General features: G+C 39.4%; 2 protein-coding genes across 2 annotated transcripts; both read left to right on the forward strand.

Moving 5' to 3' along the window:
* Positions 1-519: 519 nt before the first annotated feature.
* CFI (complement factor I) lies at positions 520-15,325 on the forward strand. The gene is made up of 12 exons (XM_062574881.1): positions 520-579; positions 1,982-2,291; positions 3,670-3,814; positions 5,147-5,325; positions 6,282-6,392; positions 7,953-8,069; positions 9,147-9,185; positions 9,723-9,826; positions 10,505-10,620; positions 11,346-11,620; positions 13,737-13,838; positions 15,108-15,325. The coding sequence occupies exons 1-12, from the start codon at positions 520-522 to the stop codon at positions 15,323-15,325; spliced, it is 1,776 nt and encodes a 591-aa protein (XP_062430865.1).
* A 2,996-nt stretch (positions 15,326-18,321) lies between these two features.
* On the forward strand, positions 18,322-22,332 carry PLA2G12A (phospholipase A2 group XIIA). Its single transcript, XM_062574882.1, has 4 exons — positions 18,322-18,539; positions 18,903-18,979; positions 19,557-19,722; positions 20,738-22,332. Exons 1-4 carry the CDS (start codon positions 18,326-18,328, stop codon positions 20,854-20,856), a joined length of 576 nt encoding a protein of 191 aa, XP_062430866.1. The 5' UTR covers positions 18,322-18,325; the 3' UTR covers positions 20,857-22,332.
* Positions 22,333-23,081: the final 749 nt, after the last annotated feature.

Genomic DNA, 23,081 nt, shown 5'->3' on the forward strand with positions numbered 1-23,081 from the left:
GCATATTTGTCTTTCTTTCTTTTTTCTTTTCTTTCTTTCCTTTTCTTTCATTTCCTTTTTCTTTCTTTTTCTTTCTCTTTCTCTCTCCCCCTCCCTCCATATATATGGAGATATATATGTATGTCTGTTGTGTAAAAACACATTTATCTTCAACAGTAATTCATCTGATAAAGATGAATGCCTACAAATAAGAGAACCAGCCTGATGATTCCATCAGTCTCCTCTGGCAAAGGAAAGGAAAAGTGTATTCTTATAAGTTTTTCATTTTAATCATTTACTTTAAAGCCTTTACTTTTGTTATCTCTTCTTGTAGTTACAGTAAAACCAGTTGGATTGAAGCAGGATCCCTCTGGAGAGATCAGATTTATCAGCTAATAGTTGAGGCTCCTGCACTTTATTTCTAAATACACTTTAAAGTATTTTACTAATGGTTAAAAATTAAACAGAAATCAAACAATTGACATTCAAAAGAATCCTAGCTGGAGGAGAGTTTTCTATGAGGGGAGATAAAACTTCATCATGAGAGTGGTTCCAGTTTTCTTGGTTTTCTTGTTTCTCTTTTATTTTTGTGGAGCAGAGGTAAGAATTTATTTTATTGTAGTATCATAAATGTATTTTTAAGAGAGTAAAAATGTTTACTTTTCTAAAAGTAAAAACTTTTTTTTAAGTTTCCTTTCATAGTATTAATCTATTTGTTTTATGTTTCATAATATCAATTCTATCTGGGATTTATATTAGCTGGATTCTGGAAAAGAATTTAATTATGATCCTAAGTGCAATTTACAAGCAGAGTTGACCAGAAAAAGGTGCAGCAGTTTGCCCTATCCCACTTTTTTGAGAAAGGAGATTATGGTCTTAACTTCTAACATGGCAACAGGTCATAATGCCTGAAGTTTTGCTCTGGAATTTCTTCTGGCAGTGTCCCAGAAAGTCCGTATGGGCTCAGGTTTCATCATAACCTGAGTCTTTTAGCAAAACCCTTACATAAAAATCAGCAACTTTGCTTTGGACTAAAAACTACCCCAACAATATTCCCACTAACTTCACTAGGGACAAGATTTCTTTGAAAGAACTTTAAACTTTAGCTCTATTGACTGTGGAAACAGTCAAAGTTTAAAAAAAATCACATTTGAAGACTAATTTTTCCCTTATTTTTTATGCAATATCCATCTATATATTTTTCATATTTCAACTTTGTTCCTACCTACAGTTCTTATAAACATAAGCATTCAGCCAGCAGTGAAGCCTCTGGAGAGCTGTATGAACATAGATATAGAGCCACTCACCTGGAGATGGTTGGTTGGAGGGTCAGAATCAGCCCTTGCAGTCCGGTAGTGACCAGCAATCACATTGTAAATCCACTATTGTGCAAGGAAAACAGATGATCAGGACATTTCATTTGCAAATTTCTTGAACATAACTTACAAATACTTGTTGCTTTAGCAGGCTTTACAATGGAACAAATGATAAATTTTACATTATTTTATTCGCTTCCAGGTAGTTCGTTAATATTTACAGGTGATATTTGAACTCAAGGCTAATTAGGCCAATAAAAACATCTCAGAAAAAAGCATCAAGTTGCTACCTCTTTTATTTTCCTAGTGTTTAACTCCTATTATGAACTTTGCTAACAATCCCATTGCTGTTGTATGTTAAACCACTGGCTTAAAATGTTTATGATCTGCTGTGCACTCCAGCTTTGTTTGAACAAAAGTGCAATGTTTGCAGGAGACCAGCAAGAGTGAAAATCACACCAGGTGAATGATCCAGAAAGAAAAAGACTCCCATAAAAACTGAGAAAGACAAGGTGGCCATAGACAAGGGAACAGACACCATAAATGAAATTTAATACTTCTATGCATGTAAATAGGAAAAGGCTTGTGAGAAAACATATTGTTGAAGAGAGGGATTTGCAGAACTTTTAGTAGCTGTTGTAATTCCTAGTCTTACTTGATTTTTTTTTTAATTTTGTGCCTTGCAGAATGAGGCATCTAATGCTGAAAAAAAACAGGTTGAGCCTGTCCAGCCAGCTGAGCAAGAAAATTACTTGATAGAAGAATGTTTAAGTAACCAATACACACACAAGTCCTGTAAGAAAGTTTTTTGTAACCCATGGGAACGATGTGTGGAGGGAAAATGCCTTTGTAAACTTCCATACCAGTGCCCAAAGAATGGCACTTCAGTTTGTTCTACCAATGGAAAGCGGTTCCAAACTTACTGTCAGCTAAAGAGCTATGAATGTCAGCATCCTGCAGCAAGGTTTCTGAACAAGGGAAACTGCGTGTCTGGAGGTATTAATATCTCCTTTTCCAAAATATATCAGTCATTCATTTGCGTCAAAGTAGATACTCTACTACTTGCAGCTCAGAAAGCCTCTTCATTTCCTTGCAGTAGTAAAAACATAAACTAGAAAATAAGAAACCACCGAAAATGGGCAGTATTTATTGTTTTTCATAAAACTAAAGTGATTGTCAGGCCCAGCTACCCACTCACAGTTCTGCTGCTTGTATCCTGCTCAAACTATGCGGTGGAAATGGAGGAAAGGGAATGAGGAAAAAGAGAGCCAGGGTCTCCATCAGGATGTTAAATGAGGTGGGAGGCACAGAAGGAGGGGACCTGCTGAGACTGGTAGCAGAGAGGGTTTTATTCTTAGGGACAGATACCTCACAGGAGAAGGCATTCAAGCAATGGAGTGAAAGGCTGCTGAGGTGTGTCTGGGAGTGCATGGGGAGAAGGTAAGCCATGTTCACCTCAAGAGTGAATTTCATCAAAACACAGCTATTGCTCTGCAAACCAGACAGGTTTGTATGCTGCCCAGGCAAGTGCTTGTCTCCTGCTTCTCAGGCTGCATCAAGCTGCTGCTCTGAGCGTTGTCAGCTCAGCCTTCACCTGCCCCTCCCTCCTCTAGGAAGGTGCCTGAGTAGGTGGAGAAATGGCTCCTGCTAAATAGGACAGTGACATCTTAGCAGAAGCAGCTGCTGTCCCAAGCCATCTTCCAGCCTCAGCCCCACCTCGACGGTTGGCAGGGCCCAGGACTCTCCTGCCTCCGCTGTTCCAGCATCATCCCTCCCTTCTACCTTTCCCCACAGAAGCAGCAGCGCAGCCCATCAGCTTCAGGGTGGTAAAATTCAACTTACCTGTACTGCTGAGAAGCACCTGAGAAGGACCTGAGAAGGACCTCAGTGTGATCCTTAGGCACTCCCTACTTGGCTTCACTAAGTTAAGGGGGGAGCTGAATCCACTTAAAAAGCTGAGGGTTTGCTACAAAGTTAATAGATGCAGGATCTGGCCATCACTTGACATGTTGCTGACTGGTTATCAAGAGTCCTATAATGAAACTCATGATACTAAGAAGCAACCTTTTCTCTGCAGACCTCCAGGTACTTTTATGAGGTAGGAACCATTATCCTCAACTGTTCTGGAACTGGCATATTTTGAGAAAGTGACAGCCTCAAAGTCACAAAGTCAGTCACCAGAAGAATCAGGAAAGTTACCTAAAGCTTCTGTTTTCCAGTCTATTGTTCTTTCCATATGAACTTCTGCTGTCTACAGGAGATGAAATTATGTCTGCTTTATTTCTGTGCTGGTTTTCGACTACTATATAAGATTTTATTTGGTGCTTTTTTGGATTTTTCTTCCTTTTTCTTTCTTTCTTTTTTTTTTTTTAAGAAATATTTGAAATCTCTTTGGGCCATGGAGATTCAAGTTTGCTTCGAGTAAAACCTGTGAATCACGAGGAGCACTTTTTTGTATGTGATAGTGCATGGACTATGAATGAAGCAAATGTGGCCTGCAGGCACCTTGGCTTTGAGCTGTAAGTTTGGGGAATTTATCTCTGGATAATGGCAATGGGTCTAAAAAAGTACTGATGCTTATGTGAGGGTCAGTTATTGTCAGCCAACAATTAATAAGACAGAACACTCACGAACAATGTATCAGCTATAATACTCTGATAAAGCTCCTTAAGTTAACATTTGAGAGTGAAAGACAAAATGTAGTTTTCTATTCTATTATGAATAACTTCTATTCAAAACATAATTATTTTTAATTTAAAATAAAACCAAAGACTGATGCACATGTTTTCTGTCAGCTTAGTGTAAGGGAATATGCATAGACACACCATCACCGAGTAATCCTGAGAAATGCATTGTACTCAGAAGTTCCTTACTCTGGCTGACTATAGGGCACAGCTTTGCCGTGCAGCTTACACCAGCCAGACTAACAAGAATAAGAACAAGGTTTTCTGCATACCTTGCCCCTGCTGCCATTGCTTGCTTTGCCAACCAGAAACAGCTGAAGCCGCACAGAGCTTGTTCTTCATCTTCTGACCACACTGATGATCTCAGTTATGTACTCAGCTCATCATAACAAGTTCATTTTATATCCTGTAAATAATAATTTTACAAATAAACCACTAATTTAACTTGGCACGTAGGAATGACTCCCCAACCCAACCTGAAGACTAACGCTATCTTGCACTGCCCTAAATTGTTCCCTTTGGATGAGAAATATTCCTCAGTCTTGATCTGTATCTCCTTAGATAGCAGACAAGGGTTTGCCCCGAGACAGAACATTCAGTCCTCGAGTCCCATTGTAAGCCCCTGTAGTTACTTATTTACTCAATTCGTATTTAGTTAGGATAAGAACACACACACACACACACATGCTTTAACAGGATATCATCCAGGTGAAAACACAGCTACAAGGGAGATAGTGTTTATTAAATCTCAATCTTGCAGCTGCCTGAGTTTCCTCAGCATGCATCGGGTATATATACCAAGGGTATTCAACCTCATGCAAGATGGTTTCCAAATGATGGCTCATCTGTGTCTGTACAGAGACAGGGCTGACAAATTTTTCTATATAAGCAGACTTTTCTATCATGATACACAGTGACTTTGGCAGAGCTACATAGAAATACATGGCCAGTCCTATGCAGCAATTTGCAAAAACTTCCACTTCCAAAGTACAAGAATCTCCTACTCATCCCTGTACCATTCTATATGAAGTCTCTATTTTTTCTTAGCCACGATCAAAATTCTTTATCCTTACATTGGAGAAAATCACATAACATCTAAACAATAAAAGCAGCACACAATCCATTCTGAAATTATGTAAATTGATATTATTATTTGTGTTTTCACAGAGGTGCTAAATATTACCAGTCCAATTCCAACATTGCAAAATCTGCCTTAAATTCATCACAGTGTCTTCAAATAACTTGCAGAGGCCTAGAGGCAAATCTTGCTGAATGTCATATAATGGAGAAATCAAAAAAGCATAATGAGGGATTTGTTAGTCTCCAGTGCCATGATGATGTCAGAGGTTAGTAGTTTTTTCTTTGTAAAGATCTATCACGAGTTCTTCATTTTAGGTTTATTTTAAATACATGTAATATATGACTTGGCCTGCTGAAGTCCCAGCCACAGCAAACTTGCATTGAAACCTTTTGATATTTTTAATAATCTTTCTCAATCTTTAAGATAATTTTCAGTCTTGAATTTATTCAAAATTGGCAAGTAATTCATTGTTGGTGCTAAAATATTTTGACAGCTATTTCCCTCTTGTGGTTCTGTTTGTTCCCCCTTCCATTCCAAGGGTAGCAAGGTATATTGCATCCTGCAAGTCACATCTCTCCCAGGTTAGCTGGCAAGGAGATAGGTGACAACCTCCTACTCATTGCTTTGTCTAGGAGGAAGATGCACTTAAGACACTAGTATCGCTGCAGCCAGACAAGTGTGGCTATCAGTAAAGTGCCAGCATGATCTGAGGAGTTTTGGGCCTCCTCAGTTTATCACTGATATAAGAGAAATCACGTCTTTGTTTCACCTTCTAACAGCTCTCTATTCTCTACAGTGGGTATTCTGTGACTTCAATAGCATCAGTAGGAGATGTTGCCAATTAGGAAAGTTATGAACCATCTCACAAAAGCCAAAATTTATGGCCTCTTGGTGAGATCCATCCATCATCTTAATCACATGAATCACTCAGCAGTGGGTTTGAAGCAATCATTTCTAATTTAGTCATTGTCTATAAGAAATGAAGTTACCTTTTTCCAGATTACTGGAAGTTTGTTGAAGAAAATAAGTGGTCACATTGAAAGTCTAATGAAGAAACAATTAAAACAATAAAAAGATTACTGCTTACTTTACTGAGTCCTAAAATGCCTAGGGGCCGAACTGTTTAAAGAATAAAATGAGTAAGAGAAATATTTTCCTTGGGTAGTTGTGAACACACAGACAAATGTCTGTACACTAACTTTGTTTTCATCCGCTGCACAGACTGTTCAGCGGATGAGTTCCACTGTGTCAATAACAAGTGCATTTCTTTAAGTAACACCTGTGATGGAATCAATGACTGCGGAGACCTAAGTGATGAACTATGCTGTAAAGGTAATATTTATTTTCTAGGCTGTTTGAAAATCAGTCGGAAAACCATTCCCAAAGAATCCTAACGGTGATGCAAACAGACTCTTTTGCAAAAAGTCATTACATTAAGGCAACCAAACTATAGTTTTGGTATAGATAAGTTCAAAAATAGACATAATCTTCTGAAGCAGGCAGGTGATCTCTGAGGATCTAGATTTCCTCTAAGAATGAGGAAATACAAACAAGGTATATAGGAGGCCATCAAACACCGATATAAAAAGTCAGCCGTGTTAGAACACTGATATAAAAAGTCAGCCATGTTAGATGAAATGCAAATGCATTTGTAGTTGAGAAAAATCAATAATTAATGAACCATCCAATAAGCCATCTTTAAATCAAAGAAAGACCTTTCTTAAATGCAAGATCATTTATAGAATAATATATATGACAGTTCCTGATGCACAGCTTGTTCGTGAACAGTCATTCTTTCAGCATCAGCAATTCCAACTGCAGATTTTTTCAATGGAAACAAGGAATAGAAGTAGCTCACTGAACTGAGTGAAAGAGAAAGCTTTCAGAATTTGGGTTTCAGGTGCCGAACTATAATATGGATTACAAATGCCATCACTACGCCTAAGTAATCTTACAAATAATTTTGTAGTTTTACAATTGTCAGTAAAATTGATTGGACAAAATAATCATGGAAACTGATGGAAACACAGTCTCAGGCATTTTAGAAGAACAATAAATACATGTGGCTTCATTTATTTAGAGGAGATTTATTTAGGTTTTACTTGACCAAAATGGCACCATTTTTATCTGTATAGGCTGAAAGCAATGCTGCTGGAGTTAACAGAAGTCTTTCCACTGAGTTCATCAGTCTTTAGATCATATTGGGATATCTGGATACTTTTAGACAACTGTATGATGTTCTACTAAAGACACATCCTTAAATAGTAGACTGACATTAGATTATAAAGTAACACCAAAAAAGTTTGCCATAAATCCAAGCGTTGCTTTGCTTTTCACAGCATACAAACTGATCACAAGAGTTAAAGGGCTCCTAGGCTTATAATAATGTTTCATATAATCAAGAATGTTAGAAGAAAACAGTCATTAAATCCAGTATTTTCAAATCAGGACTCTTGATTCTTAATCCCACATTTAGGCATCTAGGTCATTCAACCAAAAGCCTAACTTGGACTCTGATTTTGGGGGAAATTTGGCCTAAGCATCAAAAAGTCCTCATTTTGAAGTGATCGGTAATGCTGGCAAAACTGGAAGTCCTTTGGCTGAGGTTGAGTATGGGCACAAGTTATGGATGAAACTGGTAAGGAGTGATACTTGCTTGGTAAAAAGGCCCAAATTTTTTAAGTCTTAAACCTTTAAGATTGTTAAATGAAGAGAGCCAAGTATTCGTTTCGTTTTATATTTACACAGCCTGCTTTCATGATCTATTTATGAACCAAGTCCCTCATAACATGGATATTACATTGTGTTTATGTTAAACAAGCTCTCTAAATATGTGAGGTTGTTGAACCATATGATCCCGTGCTTGACAAATGTAATTCTCTTTTAATACAGCATGCAGAGGCAACAGTTTCCATTGTAGGTCGAATATCTGTATTCCAAATAAGAATGTCTGTAACAAAGACGCCGACTGCCTCACAGAAGAGGATGAAACTCAACTTCTCTGTGCAGGTTTCCTTTTGAGAATTTTTCTTGTTTCTTTCTTTCCACTCTGCTCAGTTACAGCTAGGGACTACACCATGCATATTACTAAATTATTTAACAGATTAACCAAACAAAATGCATGCAAGACATGCAAAAGTTCATCCTTCCATTGTTACGTTATGAATAGTAGGAGACGAATAAAAACTTAAGTACTTTTCCTCCTATTCCTTCTAGAAAAGAATGGCAAGAAAACTAAAGGAAGGAGGAAACTGCTAAGGTTTTAGGAAGCTAATTTCTTTTGCTTATATAGCCATCTATCAAACTGCTATCCCATATCTGTGACGAAACTGTAGACGGGGAAGCAGGAATATTTTCCTCAAAGATACCAGTTTGATAATACAGTAATTCTTCTGTGGTGTTCCCCTCACTATTGAAAAGATTTGTTTTGTTTTGAGTTTACAATGTTTTTCCTTGCTCTGATGAGATACAAAGTCTAAAGCCAAAAAGTAAACACTATTGGTAAATGGTGATTGATAAAGGTAAACTGAACTCTAAAGGTAAACAATATTGTCAGTAACCTGAGAATAGGCCAAATCCTCTGCCACCATTTAGGAACTGAACTCAATGGGCATTTTGTTTGAATAAAGGCTGGCCAGATCCAGATCCAAAGCAGCATTTAATTTACCTCTCAAGTTGAATGCCCTGTTAAAGGAGAACATAGCATATAACAGCATGACCTAAATTGGGGGAAAAAAATCCTGTTACCTAATGCGCCTTTGGGCTTTAGAAAACTCCTACAGGTTGATGGGGCAGAAGAAGGACGTTCTAATGTTTCCTGGTGGAGGAGAATGTGCTATCATTTGAGAGATCAAAAAACAAAAAAAGGCCAATTCTTAGGGTTCCTTTGCAGAAAGGTCTCTAAGCATGGAAAGTAGATAGAATATTTCTATTTGTGTGAAATGGTGTGCATTTACTGTTTTAAAAACAGTTACTGTTTACTGTTTTAAAAGTCCACCACAATTTTGGCACATAGATATATTTTCAAGTAACAGAACAAATTTAAATATTTGCAAATGTTTTTAGTATTTCATTATTCTACTACAGATAGAGAAAAAGATGCTGAACATCATGATATGGATGAAGGTAAGTGCAACTAATCCTCCATAAACCATGGCATATGCTCTAATATGTGGCTTTCCAGGTACCAGCCAGCTTGGCAGATCCAGAACACTCAGATACTTGGATCCAGAACACTCAGATACTTGGATTTGGTGATTCAGTAGCACACAGCCTGAGGCTTACTATTTGTCTCGCTTCACACTAATTTCAACAACACCATTGTAATTTATCCTGGGTGAAGATCCATATCTGCATGTTCTGGCAACTGATGGAGGCAAACTTTAAGCAAGTCTAAAGGAACTGCTTTAAAATTATTTGCCTGAATGTTGAAAATGGAAAATGAAGGGAAATAATGTGATAGTAAGACACAGACAATTTCAAAGCCAAAACAGTTACAAAAATTTTTGAGCTTTGCTTTGCTGCTATTACAGCTACCGACATACTCACACCACTCATGTTTACAAAATAAAGATAAATCTGTCTCAAAATAGAGATGTAGGAATGATGTTCCCAAAGTTGTAGTGCCTGAATTCTGTGACACATTTTTCCTTTTTGTTAAAGAAAGAAAAATGATAAAGACATTTCTTCCCCACATAAACTGCGGTCTTACAAATCACACATTAACTCGACGGAAAAGAATAATAGGTGGAAAAGTTGCAAAAAAGGTAAAAAAAAAAAAAAATAGATAAGAGTTCATTCGGTAGCATTTTAAATGGGCGTTGTTGTTCTTCTGTTAAAATGCCTGGAAATAACAAAAGCAGCTCCAACACTGATTTCAAATCTTGCAGCAGTATTAGCATTGCATTGAATGAATGTAAAAAGAAGCAGAATTCATAAGTAAAATAGTATGGAGTTGTAAAATGGAGCATTGTAGTTCAAGGATACATTGAAAATGATTCAGCAAAATCCTAGAGCAGTAATTCAGCAAAATACTTAATATTATAGCTCGAAATCACAATTTTGACAAAACAGAATTTAAACCTAAGCCTTTGAAACAGGATACAGTCATAAATGCTATACTTGATCATACTGGGTCAGATCCTACATTCCTGATTCCAGATCCTGTTTGGCTGGCTAGAGGACTTTTATGATAGGAAGCTGGGGAGAGAAAGAGATCACACAAGGTTACAAAAGTGAGCAAAATTACTGCATTTTGGAATATGTACCCTCTGTATCAGGTGAAGCATAATTCATGGGCAATTTCTGGGCAGCAGCTTTTGAATTTACAGTCAGATACAGTCAAGGAGATGAGGTGATACAAAGCACTGTTTCCCTTTATGGACTACAAACAATAGTACAATTATTCAAACTTAATGTTGTTTGGATTTTTGTTGTTTAAATAGGGTGAATTCCCTTGGCAAGTGGCAATTAGAGAAACTGGCAGTGAAGGTGCAACAGTGTACTGTGGAGGGGTTTATATTGGTGGCTGTTGGGTTCTGACTGCTGCACACTGTGTCAGGTAAAAAGAACAAACTAGGAAATGATTTCCTTATTACAAGGCAGCAAAATTAATTTGGATATTATTGCTCTTCTCATCTACTTGTTTTTGGACTCTTATTTGCCTAGTAAATAAAACAACAAAAAACATCAGCTCTCCCGTTAATGATGGGAAAGATTCAAAAAAGGTAGATTATTTTGGCAGTGAGCAGAAAGATGAAAAAGTAATGCTGATGTTGAAGAGACATAGCATTCTTCAGTCAGAAACAAAGCAAGCATGAAAGGCTCAGCGTAACCACCCTGCATAAAAGGGCGCTTTAGGGGACCTTCCCTCTCCCAGATCAGCTCTTCCTTGGGGAGGTGTGGGATCTGTTCCACCATCTGTCCCTGATGGGAACACAGCTGCCAGAAGAAACAGCCAGGAAAGAATTGCTGGGTCCTGCATCCCCTCCACACCTGCTCACTGTTCTTTCACATGAAATCGAGGAGATATAAACCCTTGCTTTCCCTTTGTGATAGCACTAAATACAGATGCTAGACTTTAATATTTTTCTGTATTAGTTGCAGTACTCAGCAGTGTCATCTACATTGCATTCATTTTACTTGAGAAATTCCTGGACGTCAAGTCCAGAAAGAAACTATACGTATGTAATACGAATTTTTATTCTACATTTGGAAACATATGAAAACATATAAGTGTGCTTGTGTTAAACACCAAAAATACTTTACTTAGTTCTTTTTTTCCAGAGCAAATCGAGTTCATCTGTACCGTATCTGGATTGGGCTGTTGGATACAATTCGGTTCAACAAAGAGACAGATACTCACAGGCTAAAACGACTGATAATTCACGAGAATTACAATGCTGCAACTTATGAAAATGACATTGCTTTAATAGAGCTGAAAGGTTCTGAAAAAGGAGAATGCTCCCTAAAATATACCACACCTGCCTGTATTCCCTGGTCAGAGTATATGTTCAAGCCTGGTGATAAATGCAAGGTTTCCGGGTGGGGACTAGAAAAAGGTACTTGATTCAGTGCTTACTACCAGAATGTATTGTTTATATCTCTGCTTTTCTAATCATGGTCAGGTTTAATTTTGAAAAGGCTGAACAGCGGTGTGCGCAAAGCTCTCAGAAAAGGTTGACTGCAGAAAACAGACCATGATTTGGCATTCAGCTATCATCCTGTTTGTGCTCTTTCCTGGGCAGCTTCCTTTGTTGTCAGTCACTTAGTAAACTGGTCTGGAAAATACCTCTGGTTAAAAAGTACCTGACAAAAAGAAATGTTGATTTTTCAGCTGGATCTGTTCCCTGAGCTTGTTTGTCTCACTGCAGCACAGACATTTGTGTCAGCTGGAATGAGACAACAGCATGAAGGAGACCTACCCTTAGCAAACACGTAGTTATTTGTTGAGATATTCACATGCAGGCCTCTTCTCAGAGCAGACACCAGCAGTTCAGTATCGTTTAGATATAGGAAAGAAGTGGTTATAATTACTGATCTAAGATTTATATGGAGACCTTTTAAAGGTATTTAACAACTGGCAGTTAGTAGCTCACTGTGGCCCATAGTCACAGATAGGTCTCTGCTCCCTGCCCTTGAAGACCTGAGCTGCTGCCAAGAGTTTTGAAACTTGGCACGTTTTGTCTCAGCTATGTTTGAGTTTAACCCAGAAAAGGTTGCACAGAGACAGCTAAAACAGAAGAAGTCACACTTTCAAAGATTTGAGAAGCATGTTTTGTATTACAGAGTGATTACAGTCTGGCATTGGAGCTACTGCGTGCTAGCTGTGAGTTTTCTTCTATCCATACTCAGTGGCAGTCCATAAAGCAAATATAAAATTATAAATTATTACGAAAGGGACAGAACAAAACAGAGAATCTCCTTAACCTTCCAAATGCATAATTCACCTCTGTCTTTTGTATCTGTCCTCTCATCTCAAAAGGACATAGTAAAATTGGAAAAAGCTCAGATGTTAACAAGGATGATCAGAGGCAAGGAAGGGCATCAATATTAGGAAAAACTAAGTGAGGCAAAACTGGAAGAGATGGCTCAGTGGGGGGATACAAAAGAGGGTTTATAAAGTCACAAGAAAATTTTGCCGTCTTTCTTCCCAAGCAACTATAAGGAAGTGTTTCTTCACAGCTGGAACTCCTTGCTCTGTATGGGCTCTAGGGGTGACTGAACAAGTTTGTGAAGAGAAATTCATTCAGGACTCGTTCATACATAGAAGCCACATCTCAGTCAGGAAGCTCCCTAAGCTGGAAATGACTGGAGACCAGGAGAGTACTAGGGAGAAGCATGATAAATGCTGCTCCTGTGCTCATATTCTTCCAACAGAGCTGCTTTTGGCCACTGCTGAAGATAGGGTACTAGACTACATGCACCTCTGGTCTGAACTGCTGTAATTAGTACTCCAGAATATCACTGACTGCAGCCATGGAAGAAAAGGTTAAGGCAATTTGCAAGTAAAACTGAATCTTAGCTATTTATACCACCATCCCCTCATCCCTATAACCTGCTGGAACCTGAAGAGCTCTGGACACATGTAAAAATCTCTCTTTCAGCAAGTGATGATTATCACTGTCCTCAGAGGCTGCAGCAGCTGCTTAGTATCATGTACAGAATTAAAAGGTTGTGTGGAACAACTCTAAAATTTCCCCCAGGAAAATAACTTCCTGTTTTGTTCATAAGTGGCCTGTGATTTAAACTACATAGTTTAAAGGGAGAGATGAAATGCAGATATGAGAGCTGGGGAGAAGCAAAACCAGACATTTCCAACGGTATTGATTAAGGTTCTCCATTTCACAGAAAACAATATACTGGTTTCCAGGTGTCTGAGAATGTTGATATGGAAAATGGCAAAAAAATGTGAGATAGTCAAGCAAGGGGAAAGGGTACAAATATCACTGTATTTAATGCTGCAATTAAACCACTCTGCTTTTGTTTTGAATCATATGGCTGATATACTACAATACACATTGGGAGAGTGTTAATGGCAGTTTCTGATTTATAATACTGAAGATTATATTCAGTAGAAAAGCAAATATAAAACTTTCACTTTATGATATTAATTATATTAAGTGTCCACTATGCACTTATTTTTAATTAAGAAAAAATTATTCTTTTCTTTTCTAGGTTATACCAAACAATATGTCCTGAAGTGGGGCAATGTTCATTTATTTCAAAATTGTTCTGAATTGTATCCAGGACGCTTTTATAGAGGAATGGCATGTGCAGGCAAGCATCAATTTTCTTACTTTTTTTTTTTTTTTTTTTTTTTTTTAAGTCACCATCAAAACCATTGTTTATAAGATCCAACATACTGGCAGGAAATCTTTAAGACTTAGGAAATACAATAAACCAGATGTCACACTATTGCCTTTAGCAAAACGCTCAATGCCTTTGAAGCCTAAATGCATCCACTATTAAATACATATTTATAAGCAGAGTTGCAATGACTATATGCTGAGTTTCTGTGATTATCTGGGCAAATTTCAGTATGCAATTTGAATTTTTTAAATGCACAAGCATGTTACAGCCCACTGAACCTCCTACCTTTACTGTATTTGATTCTGACTCAACAAAATATTTAAGCAAATGCCTATCTCAGAGCACATCAGTAGTTCTGTTGACTAGAATGTGATTATTTACCTGCTCAGATATTTACTACTGCTATACTATAACCTCAGGAAAAATATTTCACACTTTTCAAACTACCAGTAAGATTATTCTGGCCAGAAACATGCTTTCTATTGGCTGAAAATTTCATTCTTAATTCATTTTGTCATGAGCATTGTATTTGCCAAACTGATCACTAAAAGCTGCAAATAACAGTGAATCCTACACATCTGTGCCTTAGAGCAGATACTTGGTGCCCCAGAAGGTACATGCTTTTTGACTGAGACTATCAGTAGGCACTTTCTTCTCCCCCTCACCACAGCATTCCCGTATCTGCCCATTTATTTTCATGAAGCTTGTAGAGAAATGTAAATTTGAAGCCTATGCCTCTCTGTCAAGCTTACATGAAACTGGTCAATGAAATGTTTGGTAGAGGGGACACCAAAACTGACACACGGGTTTACACACAGTACAGTCACATACATACGCTTCATTTCCACCACATTACAAGTCTTTGTACCTTTTCCTTATAGCTTGTGTTCACTTTTTAGGTGCTATTTCTAATGATATAAAATATAATAGGGCAAAACTCTTCTCTATTACACAGAATAAAACAAGATTCACATCACTCATGATTATACTAAAGCACATGAGGAGAATCTGGCCACCTACAAACGTAAAGAGTCCTTGCACTTAAAAAGAAAGGAGGAGAAACAGACGAAAGGTCTTAGGAATCTCTATTACTAGTGGCCATAAAGTGCCATTACCAGCAACCATTAGGCAACCACGTCAGGAAATGACAAGGGCCTAAAAACCACCTGAGCTCTATTTTCTGTACTAAGTTATATATGAAGTTAATTTTGCTTTTTATTTCTTCTTTTGCTTCAGGTACTTATGATGGTTCCATAGACAGTTGCAAAGGTGATTCAGGAGGACCCTTGGTCTGTTTTAATGCAGAAAATGTGGCGTATGTCTGGGGTGTCGTGAGTTGGGGTGAAAACTGCGGGGAGCCTGGTCACCCTGGTGTATATACAAAAGTGGCCAGCTATTACGACTGGATTAGCCGTCACGTGACAAGGAATCTCATTTCACGGTACAACATCTGAAGCTCTGAAAAGAAATTACTTTCTTGTTATCACCTACGGAAAAGTGAAGAGCAGCCCTTTGTTACAATGAACACTCATGTAACTTAGTAACTATTAGTACAAATCTTTAAAGAATATATTTTGAAAATGCTTAGAGCTTTATGAATGCCTTGATTTTGAAGGAGCCTGTGGTCACAGGAGCCCACAGCAAAATTATCTAATAAAAGCATGCTTACAGCAGGGAAATTAAAATAGCTGTCCTTTTGTTGTTATTACCTTGAAGAGGGTGGAATCTGGGGGGGTTGTTTTGTTTTGTTTTGTTTTTTTCAGATTGCAGTTAAATTGGGGATGTATATGTTTTTAAAACAGACAACAATGCTGAAAGCAGTGGCTGGAAAATGACGGACACACTGGTGGTATACAAAGGTCAGCAAGCATAATACTTTTTAAAGAAATTCTATCACCTCAACATGTAAGTGATGAGAAACTTTCAGGATGCTGCTTTGCTTGCCTGATTATTCTTCAGGCTTACTGAGAAATTAGACTTAAGACTGTCTATTCATTAACAGATTGAGTATGATCATAAGATTTGGGTAACTAATACAACAATTACCGAAATAATTACTCTGTTTAGTCATACTTCCCTCAGCTACAAAATAAGTCAGTTTTTATCTAGTTAATATACCTTATCTGATCATCTAGCTTGTGGCAGTTTTTTAGCTCTAAGTTCTATTAATTTAACTGTAGCTGGTCAAAAAAGGAATCTTAAAACCTTGCACTTAAGTAATAAAGTGTCTTAAACAGTAAGTGTCTTTACTATCTTAAGTTTTCTGTGTATATACAGTGCTGGTACTTTGACAAACTCAAGTAGTGTTTTACTGCATGTACATATACCTATGTAAATACAATGCATATCAATAAAATACGTATCAATTAAATATATAGATATATATAAAGTATATGGATTAAATGTATATACCTAATTAAAATTCTACAAAAACAAGTTACAGACTTTAGGTCAAGAGAACAATCTCAGTCATAAAAAACCAGATTCTTAAATTAGCAATAGCTTCTTACACCAATACACAAAACCATGAAAGAGTAACGCAAAGAAAGAACACAAGCCTTACAAGGAGCTGATCCTGCACAGTAAACTCAGGGGGGGGGTTGCCACTGCCCAAACTGATACAGAAGTGGACAAACACAAGGGACCACCAACAAAGCGCAACCACGAAGCAGAAAGTCCTTCTCCCTTCACCAACCCTCCTGATGAAGTTCTGCCCACATCTTCATCAGGAAGCCTGTGCTGGAGCAGAGCCTAAAGGACCACTGCGTTTTTAGACAGAAGCACTTGTACCTGGTATAAGAAAATGTCAGTCTACATAGAACAGCCTCACATTTGGCAAGGATAACGCATACAAGAAATTATGTTACGGGTAGGCCAGGCGCTGCGTCAGCTGGAAGACAGGCTAGCATAGACACCCGTGCTGCTAGCAGTGCCAGAATTTTGGACTGGTAACCTCAGCAGAAAAGTGGCAAATGACTCCAGAACCATCTCATTCACTTCTAGGAAACTCCTAGATAATTATACAATGCACTTCACTCAATACTAATTTACAAATGTTTTTAATTTCTGAGATTTAGTCTATTCCTCTCAACTAACTGCCCTGTTAAATAATGACACTTTTTTTGTTAAATAGTTCACTATAGTCTGCTTTAGACAGCACTTTTATTGATTAAGGGTCCTGATTAGGAAAAGTATTTAAGCCTATTCCTGTGTAAGAACTGCTTTCCTGAATTAGGGTCTTTATGTAGAGTAGTAGTAGGGGAAAGCTAGCGTGAAAAGCTGGAAAGACAGGCATAGGAAGAGCTCCCTCTTTGGTTTGATTTAATTAACTTCTGTCAAAAACTTTTTCCATCTATTTCTTCAGTAGCTACAAATAATATTAAACACTGATACCAAAAAGAAAAACCAATGGAATATATGTCACCTACATTTCTGCCCTGCCTCTTGGTCTGGAAGTCAACTCAGTTTTCTTTCCATTCCCTGTTTTCTTCACAGTTTGTCCTGAAAATGCAATGATGTTACATTCTGAGAGATTTCATACATCTTAAAATAATGCTTTTTTTGCAAAAATTAGAACAATTCCTATGTGGTTCCACTTTAGCTCATCTAAGAAGCATTTGGAATCTAAAATGTATATATACATACACATATATAAAATCTGTAATGTTTTGCAAATGGGTTCATTTTGGCCTGATTTTTCTCCAGCACATCAAGACCGGACTTTTAATGTTTAATGGACAGGCTTCCATACTGCCCTCTTCTACACCGCCAACTCGCACGTCTGCAGGCGTTTCCGGAAAACGAATCACTGGCGTCGCAGCATCGCTTTCACGTTTAAACACCGCCGTAAAATTGCCCTAAGATTCCGGAACACTCCGGACACGCTCGCTGGCGCACACCTATCTCCCACAGGAGCTCGCTCTCCGGACGGCCGAGCCTTTCCGGGCTGGGAGCACGGTCGCCGCCGGCCCGCCCGGGTGCCGGAGCGCCCTGGTCCTGCGGGCTGTGTCGGCGCTGCTGGGGAAGGAGCCTTGGCGGGGCCTCCCCATCCTCCCGCCGCGGCCGCCACAGCGGAACGGCCGGCTGGAAAATCATGTTTTTTTCCAATACCCCAAATCAGCACTTTTTCCCCAACGCCTTTCGCGTTTAGCAATAGGAGGCTCGGCGTTTCTAACGCAGTGACCAGATCGAGTGTTTTCCCCCCGGAGGGAGCACCCTGAGGCCCCGCACGGCCCCAGAGCCCCGCGCCTCGCGAGCGCTGCTCAGCCGGGCCCGGCTCCCGCGGCACCGGGCGGGCCGGGCGCGCCGGCCTCCCCTCCCCGCCCGGCCCCGCCGCCGGCCGCCGCCGCAGAGCGCCTCTGCGGGGCGGGGCCCGGCCGGGGCGGGCGCTGCGGCGGCGGCGGCGGCGGCGGCGGGGCCTGAGGGGCGCGGGCGGGCGCCGCTCGGCGCTCGGCATGGCCCGCGCCCTGCTGCTGCTGCTGCTGGGCTGCGCCTGGCTGGGCGGGCGGGCGCCGGCGGCGCGGGGCCAGGAGGCGCCGCAGACGCCCGACTGGCGGATGACGCTGAAGACCATCCGCAACGGCGTGCACAAGATCGACGTGTACCTCAACGCGGCCCTCGAGCTGCTGGGCGGCGAGGACGGCCTGTGCCGGCACAAGTGCGGCGACGGTGAGGCGGGGCCGCGCGCCGGGAGCGGGCGGGCGGGCGGGAGGCGGCGGCGCCCGGGCGCGGGCTGCGCGGCTGCTCCTTCCCGAGGTGTTTTGCCTCCTCGGTCACGTCTGCCCGCGGGCTCGGCTAGTTCCCAGCGGCAGAACAGGGTGAAGGGTCAGTTTCTCGAACTACCGCCGCCGCTCGCCGCGGCCGGCGATGTGAAATCGGGAGAGGCACGGCCTGAACGCGGGTTTACCTCGAAAACATGGCTGATACCGTCTGATACCATCCGACGCCCGCCAGGTGCCTCTCAGGAGTTTAGACGGCACTAAGCCTCTGTGCAAAACATCTGTTAGAGTCACTGTAAACCCCCCGTTTCAGGATCAAAGCCCTTTCCCCGCTATGGATACAAGCCCTCCCCACCGAATGGTTGTGGATCTCCTCTGTTCGGGGTTCAGGTAAGTCTGTGCCCGTTCTTTGGTTTCTCTGTGGTGCGGGGGCTTTCAGACGTGGACTTTCCTCGGGGCGGGAGCCGCTCTCCTCCCTCGCCCTCAAGATGAGGACAGCATCCATGTACAGCGCTCCCACTTCTGTGGGCTCCGGCACATGGTTTCCTAACATCGCGTAGGAGGTGTTAGGATTATAAACAAACGTAGCACAAATATTTTCATCATTGGCCTAAAATATTATAGGAATAAAACAGAATGCTGATTAATTTTAAATCTTTTGATTAAAATGTTTTATTCTTACGAATATTTTCAAAAGCACTGAGTAACAATAGCCCTCTGTTTGTGCAAGCAGAGGGTTTGGCTCTTGCTTTTATTCTCCGTACTGACACTAATCCATTTTCCTTAATACGAGAGGAAATACTGATTAGCTTGTTAGAGGAGAATTGCAAATTATAGAGATAAGTGAATGACAGCTGGATTGGTTGCATTAGTTTTTAATTTCTAGCTTATAGTCTCTGAATGTGATAGAATATGAACCTTTCCTAGCTGAAATACCTGCTAATGGTGGAGGCGGGTTTCTTCACAGTTTGACATTGGTATCCCGTCAATGACAAAGTGCTGCAATCACCACGACAGATGCTACGATACCTGTGGCAATAAAAAAAATGATTGTGATGAGCAGTTTCAGTCTTGCCTCTCCAAAATCTGCAGAGAGGTGCAGAAAACACTTGGAATATCAGAAACTGTACAAGGTAAGTCTGAAAAATACGTTTTTCTTCCCCAGTTTGACTGAGCTGATTTGGCAAGAAATGCTTGTGCTGTACAGAAGTGCCGTGTTCTCAGAAGCTAGTGCTGTTGCTGAAAGAGGCAGTCCTCCCTCTGTCATGCAGCATTGGTACAGCTGAGTGATGACACAACATGAGAAAGTGATCAGGATTAAAACTAACCCCGGGGAAAAAATAATGCCCCCCGCCTGGAGTACACAGACAGGAATATGACTTCATAAAAATTTGTGTGTAATAATTGTTGTATTTCCCACAGTATAATTAAGTATTCTTTGTTCTACTAGGTGAATTCTGAATGTCTACTATATGCAAATGCTAGTAAGCTGTAGAAAAATACTGAACTGTTTACTTTTACAAAGTAGCGATCTTAAAATAATATGTTGTTATAGTGTAAGCATTTAATGCTGTTCCTCAGCATGTAAATTTTAGGTTTTTCAGTAAGAACCCACAGAATGATTATCAGCCCACATCTCGATCAATACATAGTATAGTCATGCTTCTAAAACTTGAACAGTGGTGCTCTTAGAGTAAGTAGTTCCATTGAACTGCCAGTTTTTAGAACAAACCTGTGTTTGTACCTCTCAAATTCACATGACTGCAAAGAAGTCATATTGTTAGTATTTTGTGTCAGAATCAGTATTTGTTCAATTTGTCGAGCTGCTGTTAAAGATAGCAAGCTTTGCATAAATTGGGTTGCATAAAGTGAGGGGTAAAGTGGCTCTTTTGTCTTGCCAAGCCTAAGCGACGTTTCTAACACTGATAACAGTTCGTATGCAATGAATTTGCTTTCTTACTTTGTTTGGAATATGAAATATCATTAGTCACAAATGATTCTGCATTGGTTTAGTCTTTCATTTGATGGCCTTCTTGCTCTGAGAGGACTGTTTCTTCCTTAAAATCTTTTTCAGTTTGCTGGAGTCATTTCTATTAGTTTGATGTTCCATTTAAAGAGTATTTTAACTAAACTCCTCTTTTTTTGCAGCTTGTGAATCAACAGTTCAGCTGTTGTTTGATGCAGTTATTCATTTAGGATGTAAACCTTACCTGGACAGCCAAAGAGCTGCATGTATGTGTCAATATGAGGATAAAACAGATCTCTAAAAGAAGATTTGAGAGCTCATGGTGTGGAATAAAGTGAAAGACTCAACTGGAATGTGGCCAGCGTTTGGTTACAAAGCTTTAGATTTTTCAGAACGTAATATATTAAACACTGACATGAATATACTGGTTTGATAGCCACTATGATGTTCTTCCTAAAGCTAAAAATATATATGTACACATATGTGTATATGTATGAAAAACCCTTTTTCTCTCTCCCCATCACCATCCATACCCCCTGAGCTTGGAAACAGAAATTAGTTTCCTTTGGCATAGGTCTGTATGCTCAGGGTGTGCTTCTATAAAACATCAGTGTCTTTTTTACTTTAAAAAACTCATAAAGAACTGCATAATAAGGAAATCAGAGGTGCAGAAGAGCTGTATTCAATTCTCATATTTTTCTTAATGTAGGTCAAAATTTAGGTTTACTAGCAGTTGATGCATCTGATGGCTCCAACAGGAAAGACTATTTTGTGTGAGTTTAAAGTGGCATTTTAAATATCCCGTACTTACGTGCTTTTCGTGGAATCTGAGATAAACTGACTTAATTTCACTCTGACGTATGCTTTTCATGTGTGAAGACCAGAAGAAGCCTTTAACAGACGCGTACACCTGCACTACATATTTTTGCCTGATTATACATCAAACTCACTTCTGCAGCACTTTTCAGATCAAACGTTGATCCTTTTAAGGCTTGACCACTAAAATGAACAGCATGTAACCTAAGGATATATTTTTGATTTGACAAAATGCTGAAATGCAGTTGTAATATGTTATTTTAAAAAATGAATCTTAAGTGTTTATTTTTCAAATAAAACATTTTGGTGCTCTGTGCATTATATGCATAGAAATTATATATTCATTTGTTCAAAGCGGTTGATTTATATTTGTCTAGTGGTACAACTTGGTTACTTTATTATCTTTGTTTTCATTCTATTGAAAACCAGAAGTTCCACAGCTGTAGTCAATACGCCTAACTAACCTTGTTATTTAAAATGCCCTCTGTGAGGCTGACAAACATCTGATCGTGTATTTCTGTCATCTTTTTCTTCTGTGACTTCTATAACTGAAATTGTTCAGTGTCTGAATTATTTTGGGTTTGTTCTCTGTACTGATTTTTCATTGCTTCTCTCCAGCTGTCAGACCTCAGTTAACTTTTTGTGTTAGATACTCTGTCATAGAAACTTCAGTTTCTTCTCCTGCTCCCCTGATTCTGCCTTAGAAATCCACAGAGGACTGAAAATTAAAATACTACATCTGTGAACAGGGTGTGGGAACTATGCAAAAAGCCTAAAATTTACCTGACTTGTGGACTGTAGTGTGATTTCTTGTCTGGAAATACTTTTGTATGGTTTTGCTTTACCAGCTGTTTGTGGGGGTTTTTGTTTTTTTTCCACTAGAGCCTGCTTTACATGACACTGAATGTAAGTGTGACTCTTCTTCATAGAATAAAGTTCCTGATGAAGTTTTTTGGTTATGCTTCATGGTTTGTGTTCATGTTTGTGGTTATGAAGTAGCACTGCTGGAGAAGTATCACTGTAGAGTTTTTTAAAACTGAATTTGGGGAACTTGTGGTTCCTCCAGATGTAGTAACATTTGTCTTCTGTCAGAGAATCAAAACAACTCTAACTTAGTCTCATATGCCATTGTTGGAACCTTAGAAGTCTCTTAATACCAAAGCAGTGAATGGTAAGGATGTTGTTTGCTAGAATTAAACTTCGATGCAGTACAATGATGAGTCAAAAACAAGATCATAAATCAACTAGATGGCTGGTGAGTTAGGTAGAAAGGAGTTTTAACTATATGCTTATTTGGATGTGGAAGAAAATTTTCACTGTTCCAAAGAGCTGTGAAAGGTTTTTAGAGAGTTTCCTGCAGACCATTTATAATACTAAAAGGAGAAGAGCTTTAATGCAGCTAAATAACACAGAACTTAAGTAGTTCTGCTCACAAATCAGAGGAAGCATTTAACTTCTGGGGAGCATTTACTTTGCCTAAGCCTTTCCTGTGGCAGAAAGCTTTAATTATCGTTACCAGCAAACTACACAAAATATATTTTACAGTGCTACAATCCCAAAATGAAGAAAAGTCTTAATTATACCATTTGATAATTGGCTACATATATAGCAAGTTTTGGCATTTGACTCTTCAGTGTGTGCTCTTATGTAGTCACAGTACTAAGTATCCCTGTGATTTTTTTTATATGTTAAGGTGCTAATACAGCTGCC

This window comes from Rhea pennata, chromosome 4 (assembly GCF_028389875.1).
Source record: "Rhea pennata isolate bPtePen1 chromosome 4, bPtePen1.pri, whole genome shotgun sequence".
NCBI lineage: Eukaryota > Metazoa > Chordata > Aves > Rheiformes > Rheidae > Rhea > Rhea pennata.

What these genes read in the sequence shown, in the direction of transcription:
- CFI (XM_062574881.1), top strand. Translation starts at nt 520, where the DNA reads ATGAGAGTGGTTCCAGTTTTCTTGGTTTTCTTGTTTCTCTTTTATTTT. An exon ending in AACTCAACTTCTCTGTGCAG is followed by an intron (nt 8,070 to 9,146) that starts GTTTCCTTTTGA and finishes ATTCTACTACAG; the next exon opens with ATAGAGAAAAAGATGCTGAA. An exon ending in CGGGTGGGGACTAGAAAAAG is followed by an intron (nt 11,621 to 13,736) that starts GTACTTGATTCA and finishes TTTCTTTTCTAG; the next exon opens with GTTATACCAAACAATATGTC.
- PLA2G12A (XM_062574882.1), top strand. Translation starts at nt 18,326, where the DNA reads ATGGCCCGCGCCCTGCTGCTGCTGCTGCTGGGCTGCGCCTGGCTGGGC. An exon ending in CTCCTCTGTTCGGGGTTCAG is followed by an intron (nt 18,980 to 19,556) that starts GTAAGTCTGTGC and finishes GTTTCTTCACAG; the next exon opens with TTTGACATTGGTATCCCGTC. An exon ending in AATATCAGAAACTGTACAAG is followed by an intron (nt 19,723 to 20,737) that starts GTAAGTCTGAAA and finishes CTTTTTTTGCAG; the next exon opens with CTTGTGAATCAACAGTTCAG.